At 41.7% G+C, this 9,725-nt stretch overlaps 1 protein-coding gene across 1 annotated transcript in view; it reads right to left on the reverse strand.

Annotated features, from left to right (window-relative positions):
• LOC104513313 (calcitonin gene-related peptide type 1 receptor-like) overlaps positions 1 to 9,725 on the reverse strand; it is a gene marked incomplete at its 5' end in the record, with an annotated part of 20,692 nt that overhangs the window by 348 nt on the left and 10,619 nt on the right. Inside the window, one exon of the mRNA XM_010156633.1 lies at positions 6,622 to 6,663. Within this exon, the coding sequence (XP_010154935.1) occupies positions 6,622 to 6,663 (42 nt within the window). The remainder of the gene's footprint in view (positions 1 to 6,621; positions 6,664 to 9,725) is intronic.

Here is a 9,725-nt window from a genome sequence, read left to right on the forward strand (position 1 = left end):
CCAGGCCTAATTCCATCAGGTTCAGTCTGCATCTCTCCTGCCCTCTGCTTCCAGCTCCAGAAGCAGAAGCAGTTGCCCAGCTCTCAGCCTTAACTCCCTCCCTGCCTACCCTATTGCATCAATCAGAGTTTCTGCAGTTGTTGCTGCTTATAAAGGGCGGGTATGGGTTAGCTGTTCCCATGAGAGGTGAATGTGGAGCAGACTGCTGCACAGGAACACAGTAGGATGCTGTGGTGGAAGAGGAAGAAGGCAGGGGGATTAAAACCCATCTGCTGCTACTGCTGGATCCTTGCCCCTGGAATGGCTGATGCACTGTGATCCCTGAAGAAACTTAACGTTGAGTAAAACTGGCCATGAATGGCAGAGTGTAAGTACACTTCAAGAGCTTGCCAGGGCTTATTTTGTAGAGAGAAAGAGTGGGAGGATTAGTATAGCTAAACAGAGATTTTATTCTGGTAATTTAAGAAGAGGTTCTACGCTGGCAAAAAATTAACATTGGTCATAGCCCACTGTGTAGCAGAGAATTTCAACTTTTGGACATTCATCTTCTAGGAATAAAATATTTTATTCAACCTTTACTTCAAGAGTGATGTTATATATGGTGCTAGGATATGACTTAAGCTACTGAGTCCTGCCAGGGAATAAGCAGCCCTTCTCCAGCTGCATGTTTAGGCACACCAGCGCTCACTAGCTCATTCCCAAAGCAGGGAGTGGGCAATTCCTGTCTCTGTTCCTTCACCTCAGCTATTCCAGCCCACCAAGTGTGAGAACAGGAGCAGTTTGCTGTAATAATCTGCTGTAAATGACCATCCATCCACAGAAGGCATGTGCAGGTGAGGCACAGCGATGACAGGAGTGTCCCAGCATTTCTGTGCCCCTGCTGAAGTGGACATTGTATGTCATTTTTGCTGAGAGTAGTCTGAAGTCACTCTCTATGTTCTGTGCAGAACAGTATCACTGATTTATATAAATGAATCTGAATGACACTAATATTTCCCAAGTCTCTACAATTCTAATCACTCTATTAATGTGTATATAGTAAAATGTTACCTATTTACCACCCACAGTTGCCTGCAAGAAAGCTGTTTCATGTCACATAAGGACAAGGCTTCATAAGGAATTGCTATGAATCTGAGATGCTTACTGAGTGTACAGCACAACTGTGCAGCATGCCAAGAATGGATATTTCAATTACTTTGGCTTTTTATTTTTAATCCAAGATTCAAGCCAAGGTATGAGGATTGATGCTATAAATCCTTACTCATGCAAGTAGTTGCACTGACTTTGGTATGACTACTTTCTTAAGTAAACAAACGTTTGCAGGACTAGTCTTTCATAACTAACTGAAAATTATATCCATGCCCATTTTCCAATACTAGCTCTTTTTCTGCTATTGTTTAGATTTAGACAAAGTAGCTAAGAGTTCTCATCTGGAGAAATGTATTCCTGTTCACCTTCTCCTAACACATAAACAAAAGAAAACAAAAGCCTGAGTGTAGATTAATTAGATATCAAGCACAGAAAAGGCATATGGTTACAACTGAACTGCAATTACTGGGGCTGTGAGAAAAGCTTACTATGCCAACACTGAGACTTAAAGTGAAATGGTTGCATGCAGGGATGTTTTCTATCACACCATCATCAAAGTTTATTAGTAAGAAAGAATAATTGCATGGAAGACTAATGCAGTTGTAGCATGATACAGAAATATTACACAGGTGGTAAAACCTGTAAAGATTGTAGTCACTTCAAAATTGCCTTTTGATGATACAGTATGAATATTGTAACTTAGTCATCCTAGAAGCTATGGGGAGGGAAGATGGAAGATGGAAGAAGAAATCTTCAGGATTAAGTCAGTGTCTTTCCCCACTATCACTCCGGGGCAGCAGTTCCTGTAACCTATGGCTGGATGAAAGGATGATAATGCTGAAATCTTGGGTGTGCACAGCAGCTCTGCCCACCCACAGCCATCTCCACCACCACCACTGTGGTCACTAGTGCCTGTAGCCACTGTGCACCTCTGCCCATCACCTCTGCCCCCCCTTGAGTGTCTTTGCATTTCACAGCAGTTCATCCATTCAGATTAATCTCAGTGTTCTTAGTGAAGGTGGCAGGAACATGCTCTTACAGCCTTCCTGTTCCTCTCCTAGCCCTCCTTCCCCTGCCCCTTGCATAGACCCCAAGGCTTTGGTCTCTCTTGTGTGTGGAGAAGAGCTGCTGTGAAGGTGATGAGCTCCTGCTGAGCTCTTAAACTGCTCTCAGCTGAACTGGAGTCTGACAGGCCACCAAACCAACCATAGGTCTGGAGATAAAACCACGGTTAACCGAAGAGGGAAGTACAATGTCACGGAGTCTTACAAAGCCTGCCGTGAGGAGCTTATGGTTTTCTTCTCACAAGGGAGCAACACTCGAATTGTATGTCTGGTTATGGAGAGAACAGGCACATGCCTTCCAGTTCAGCCCACGATTAGAAGTGCCGTTAGTCAGGTTTAAAAGGCTCCACGGAGCAGTGAGAGCACGAGGTCAAAGCAGCTGTGTTTTTATTCTCCGCTGAACTGTTGGCCTGTACAAGAATCCGGCCACAAGCAGATAATGGATAGTACAAGCTGCTGCAATTGAGTAAAACAATGTGTTAATCTAGATTTCTGCCATGATTCCAAGGATCTCAGATGATCAGAATTCAGTGCCAACTAAAACTGTTCATGCATAGATTTTAAATGTGTAAGCAGCATTACTGAAAATCACATGCACAGCCGTAACTTATTAACGACTTTGGAAGCTCCAGGGGACTGGGAGGGGCAGGGTGATGCCTGCCATGCTTTCCACTGTGATAGCAGATGGAAGAAAGTGAAGTCTAAAGAAACGAAGCACCAGAGTTTATTTACTCTGTTCTTCAGGACTTAAAAGGTTTTTCTGTTCTCTATTAGCCATTCATGCCTCTTTGGCACACAAGATATACGGCAGTTTTTTTTCCAAACAGACTTTCCATTTTGTTGGCCAGCGTTGCAGTCTAGAAGCAATCTCAGGCCTGGAAATATGGTCTGGTGAGTAGACTATTGCAAAGGCCTTGTATCATCTGTACAACACTGTTGTTGTTGGACGGAGAACCTGCAGTGCTGCTGGACACTGAGATTTTATATGAAAAGGCACAAGATCTGTCATTTTAAAAGTCCAAAACAAATCCATTGCTTTTGTGTTCTTCCCCATGAATGCAGACATCAGTACAGCTTCTTATTACTACTTTTACATTTCTTGCTATAGATGGGCTCACAGTACTAAAGTGAGGTTGGTGAGGTAGGAGGTGATCAATGCAATATGAAACACTGCCAGGTGGTACTGAGTTTAGCATTGTTTGTCCTGGCTAAACTTCATGTATTTTAGCCTTGAAGTTAAAAATTCCAGTAGGAAAAAGTCAATCCCAGTGTATCCAGTCTCCCGTGGTACTAAAATTAATCTCAATGCTTCACACTGAATTTTCTCATGAGAAATAATTTTGATCTTTATGGCAGCAGATGTACACAGCAGCTTGGAAATGATCTGCTACCATGACTGAGGACCAGACTGTGGCTTTAGTCTATCTCATACTGCACACAGCAAGACTGGGGGAAATTGCCTGAGCTTATTTCTCTTGGGCAGCCAAACTCAGACCAGCGCTCACTTTGGAAGGACCTAATGCCATCTTGGCATTAGTCTGTTGCTGCTCCCCTATAGGTTCTGTACCTTATATATTTCTCAGCATCCCTGCTATGGACCATGTTAGACAGTCTGCAGGTCTGCAGCAGATACAACAATTTTAAAACTGGCTGCAATGGTGAGAAGTACCCAAGCACCAACAAAACCCACACTCAACATGTTCGGGAAACCTGAATCCCCACGACTGTTTGTTCTTACTGCCTGACACTGATGAATGTTTCTGATCAGCCACTCCATCAAGAAGTCATTTATCCTACATGCAGTCTGCAGCTACCCAGAGGTAGTTAAGCCATCCAGGTGATTACTTATGGGAGTAATAGAGTACAAAACTGGAAGCCACATTTCAATATCAGATTAATTTTTACCTCATTTTGGCCACCACCCTTTCCAGATGTGTCCCCTTAGTGATGGCTCACTGACAATTCAAGTATCAAAAGTGGGTATCCAGATGAGACCCTCTCACAAGGAAATGATCGTTTTGCTGTAGGCTGCCAGATATGTCAAAAAGGCTGTCAGAGGTGACTAGGGGTTTGGTAACTATTGCTGTGATTCAGGATTTGTATCCAGGCCATGCATCTTCAGTCCACATAAAGAACAACTGGCTGCTATTGCAGCTTCCTAAAAGCAGCTCAGTCAGTACAGAAATCCACAAAGTGCAGCACAAAGTCTGAGGTTGGACCTCTGAATGTCATGGATGAATATGGTGTATTTTCATAATCCAAATACATTTATTATGAGTTCTAAATTAATGTAATAAAATACTTAGGAACAAAAAAGAGCTGCATATTTATTTTAGACTCATTTTTATTCCTGGAATGTGTCTTTTAGTTTTCTGCCTAGCGCACTCTAGGTTAGTTCACATAACAGGTAAACTCATTCATACCCTGCAATCTAATTTTGAATTAAATTACACATATAGTCTGCCAAGATGTTGGCAAGCAGATGCTCCCAATCTATTCATCATCAGGTAACTTGAAAATTGTATTCCTGGAGTTGTAAAGGTGGGTACATTTCTCTGACATTGTGGCATTGCCAAAAGTACTTTGGAATTAGAGCTATCTGATGAAATATACCTAAGAAACAAACAGCCTTGAAGATACTTTACATTTTCGGTGCATTTCCTTGCTGCCTTTCCTCATTTTTAGCATTGCTACAGCCTTTCTAGGCACAAATCCAGTAAGTTCTCATTAGAGATGAAGAATTACAGAGTAATCAACCTTTTACTCTGAAGCTATGAAACATTAAGAACGTTTGTTCTGCAAATTCTAATCTGAAAAAAATGGAAGGTGACGCTGGGGATGATGAAGAAAGAAGAAGCCAATGTTCAATACCAGGATTTTGGGGTAACACATTATTTGGAGGCAAGCAAGGACACACTGGAGCACTGCCTGTACTAGCTGTGCAGTTGTTCCTATGGGGAAAGGACGTTTCAAAAATTGCCTGGCTGTTCTCTGCTTTCTCCACGCCAGGTCCTCCCTACCAGGGAGATGCAGAAGTCTTTCTGTGTTTCCAGGGCATGGAGATTGGACTGTGCTAGAAAGTGATGACAGTAAGGGAGAAGAAGGAAGGTGGTAGTAGCCTGCAGATCCTGGGGACAGAACTGTGGCAGGAAAAAATAGTTTTGCATCTCTCAAATTTTTTTTTAATTGGACCCATGAAAGTATGAACTTCTGTAGTATGATCTTTATAGTTATCATTTTGTGTTGGGTTCTAGTGCTCATGTTTTGCCATTTTTTTTTATCCTTCTGAGAAGCCATGCTACAGAATTATAGTGGGAAACCTCTAATCTTTTCTACTATTGCATTTCTCTGTACATTTATGGAGCAAGCCAACTAGAAGCAAATGTATTTTGATGTCGACATGGTGACAGAATTTAATACTCTCTACCATCCTGAAAGTTAGCAAACCAGCCAGCAGCACCATATCAATAGATAACTTGCTCCCAGTCGCTATCAGAACATCAGCGTGGTCACTTCATTACCTAGAATTTGCTACTGTCTAATAATATACAGGGATAAACAGGAGCATGAATATCTCTTTAGGTTGACATACTGAGTGCTAGCATCACAAAGCTTGCTCCGTACCTAATTCACGTACTCTGAATTCTACATTAACTTTTTTAAGGAATTCCTAGTTTTTCTAAGATATGCAGTGTTTTATTTTGCTACAGTTAAATGCTCCTGATGTATTGAAAAAGCACTTTTCTGCTAACCATTTTTGGAAAATAGCTTAGTGTAGGAATTCAAGTGCTTCTTGACAGAAACAGCTATTTTTTTTGAAAAAAAAAAAAAAAAAAGGAGTGAAGTGAGCCTAAACCCAGCTGTAGGTATACAAAACATTGATCCCAGCTGTAAGAGAATGGGAGACATCTTTGCCCCAAGTGTTTTTATTTCTCAATTACTGTGTGAGAAATACTGACCTTAAAAAGGTCAGTGCTAATCCTCAAAGGAGTGAAAGTTATTGTACTCCTCCAGCTTCCTCTGTTCTGACAGCACTACCAGGAACAGCATCTGCCACAGCTCTCCAGGACAGACCCCAAGGATGCCCATTGTTTCTTACAGGTCACTGTGATTCTTCCAGGCAATCCATCCTACTACTCTGCAGCAAGAAGGGAAGTAGAGCATTTTTCTCCTTTTCTTAGACCTCTGCCTCAGATTTGCAGATGGCAGGGGCAGTCTCATGCATGTACCTCGTTTGGTGCCATCTGTTTTGTAATGGTAACACTCCTGATTCCTCTGCTCAGAAGTATTCAAGTCACGCTTTCCAGAGAGCTTTCAAAAATGCACACTGCTGCTTGTGTATAGACAGTAAGAAGCAATTTTGTGGGGTTTCAAATTTTGTAGCATGACATGCCTCATTTCTGCGTTAATGAACAATGAAGTGACAATTTTTCAAGTTCTGATCATTTGCTGCATTTCACATTCTTACCTCACCGTTGAAGAAGCAGAATATAGTTGCCACAAGTAAGCCCTAAGAGAAAGGAAAAGAGTTTAGAGATCAGAACATTGAAATTTTTTTGTTGTTGTTTGAAAATGTGGACTTGGAGGATACAAGATAAAAACAGTAGTCCACTTCCTTTGCATCACAGACAACTCACACTTCCCCTCATTCACACTTATTACACAGATTTTTTTTTTTTTTTTTTTGGTCTTTTAAACACGTTTTACCATTTTCTTCTATATTGCTAGCATTTATAGATAATCTATTTTGGCTATGAAATTATTTTTGTACAAGAGGCCTAGAGAAGGAAAAATAAGTGGTATGTAAGGTAGATATCTTGCTTACAGGGGAGTACCACACTGGTACTGACTTTGCTGAAGAGATTGTCAGGGGAATTGTGTCCTACATGCTGCCACTTGGTTGTCAAGAGTGCAGTTACCTAGTACAGATGTCGGCTGAGGACAATGCAGCTGCCCTAGGAAGGCTTAGAATTAAACTATATGTCAGTATTGGTGAGCTTGTATGTGGGGCATCGCGATGAATGGTGGGTATGTGAAAAGAGGCATAAATGGTCCAAAAAAAGGAAAAAAAACCTCAACCACAAAACAGGTGAGTTAGAAGGTAGGGACAGAATAAAATGAAGAGAGATTGCAGATCATAACTTGGTCCTACATAGCTTAAAATTAATTTAATTATTGCCACAGTTGTTCAGATAGTATTTCACTACTAAGATTAAACAGGGCCAAGCCAGGGACATGAGGTGAGAAAGTGTGAAATTAATATGAGAGAAAATTCTCTCACACAGAACCTGCCATTCAGAATCATGTAGTTACACTAGTCCATGTTCTAAATTGCACTCACTCTTATTAAAATAGCATTACATAGCGTCAGTGGGAGTCAAATGCCTTTATTTAAAATTACTTAAAGCAGTTATTATAAACTAAACTTATGGCAGTTTGTGAAATTGAGGGGAAAACTGCAATACAATAGCTTGTGTTCCCAAGGGCTGCTTTGAAGAGCTTTACAGCTGTATCTTTTTTTATGAGTCCTCATTTAACTGATTACAGGTTAAATTGTAGCTAACATTTTGTAAGATGTCTTGGAGTCTCAAGTGTATATTTTGGACCACAAATGTAGGGTAAGCGATAACTGTTTTAACAAAATGCTTATACATTAGTGACACACAGGCTGGTTTGAAGACATACTGACCACCTGAAATTTGGCAATTATTTTACTCCAAAGATTTTCTCTAATGCAGGATTTGTAATTTGGCATGACTTCAAATATGAACAAAGAAAAGCATATACGAGGAGGAGGTATGGTAGACATAGCGAGAAAAAGAAAGTTTATTTTCATGTTTTGGAAAAAACAGTGAGTATTCTCAAAAAAACTCAAGTCCTAGTATAAAATATGCAGTGCACAATAGTTTGTCCATAAGATCTGGTTTCAGAAACACCACAAGTCTGAGTACTGGGACCAGTGCTGTTTAACATCTGTCAGTGACATGGACAGAGTGATTGCACCCTCAGCAAGTTTGCCGACGACACCAAACTGTGTGGTGTGGTTGACACGCTGGAGGGAAGGGATGCCATCCAGAGGGACCTGGACAGGTTGGAGAGGGGGGGCGCCGGGAGAGGTGGGCCACTGCCAACCTCATGGAGTTCAACAAGAAGTGCAATGTCCTGCACCTGGGTTGGGGCAATGACAAGCACAAGTACAGGTGGGGCAGAGAATGGATTGAGAGCAGCCATGAGAAAAAGGACTTGGGGGTATTGGTTGATGAGCAGCTCAGCATGACCCAGAAATGTATGCTTCCAGCCCAGAACATTCTACATTAATTCTACATTAATTTACAGAGTCTTGAAAACCATCTGCTGTTGAACTGTATGCATGGTAGATGGTCTCAGCAAGGATCTCACTATTTTGCTGAAGTGTGTTTATATTAACAGCAGTCAGCCACGATGGGAAATGAGATGGATCTTGATCTCCTCTGGGAGTAGAAATCCTTGATTGATGTCCCATGTGAGGCATTGTGGATACAAAAGACACCAAGAAGAAAGAACTGGAGAAATTTTTCTGTCTGTTCTTCAGCAAGAGTGTTTAGGGGGAATTTGGGAACTGCATTTCACTTAAAGGCAGAAATCGAACCTGAACACTTGAAGTGAAACCTTTTTCCATTTGAGGTACTGTATGGTATTTGAATTTTGCTATTACATCTTGAAATTGCTCTACTTTTCTTCTGTTGGAGAGTGCATTTACCTTCACTAGTGTTTTCTCCAGACAACCTCTGACAGAAAAGCTAAAGAGGAAACTGTGGTGACGCCTGATATTCCTTCAGTTGCTCTTCTGGTCTGGACTGAGCTAAGAGCAGATCTGGCTCCTTGTTATTTTGAGACCATGGATGTTGTACGTATTCTGGATGAGGAAAACACTAAAACATATGTTTTTCTCCATGTAACAGCAAAAAACTTCTTACTTGCCAATAAAACCCAATTCCCTTATGCTGAAGAACATTTTAATTTCTCATTAGAGGCAGACTTGCACATTTAGGGCCACAGTAAGGTGCTGAGAAGAAGAGTAACTTTGAGTGCCTGTGTATTGCTGTTGATTCAGGGGCTATTTCTCCACCACACCAAGATAACCTCCATTGCTGAATTTCTCTGTCACAGCAACAGTGCCGTGTTAGGTATTGTGATAGCCTCCACAAACCCAGCTGCAAGATGCCGGGGAGAGAATTTAGTGAGAGTGGACAGTGGGGGAAAAAGCTTGCAAGCAGGAGTGTGTTAATCTCTGGGTTTATTTGAGAGCATCTTGTGGGGGACTCTACATGTGGGACTACCTGATATATCATGGTGTTGTTGCATTTTTCTACTCATGCTTTTTTCCTTGTAAGGCACCTGCTATGGACCAACATCAGAGATCAGAAGCTGGGATAATGAGATGTGCTCATTGGTGGCAGACCCCCTTTGCAGTCTGAGACCCCTCAAAAGATGCTCAGTGGTTGCCAGGCTGGGGGAGGCGGCAGCAGCAGCAGCCCCAGAGACAGTGGAGGGGCAGATGGCCCCACAGGGGGGTGAGGCACAAGCCACATC

The sequence above is a fragment of the Eurypyga helias genome, unplaced genomic scaffold (genome assembly GCF_000690775.1).
Source record: "Eurypyga helias isolate BGI_N326 unplaced genomic scaffold, ASM69077v1 scaffold18298, whole genome shotgun sequence".
In the NCBI taxonomy this organism is placed as follows: Eukaryota; Metazoa; Chordata; class Aves; order Eurypygiformes; family Eurypygidae; genus Eurypyga; species Eurypyga helias.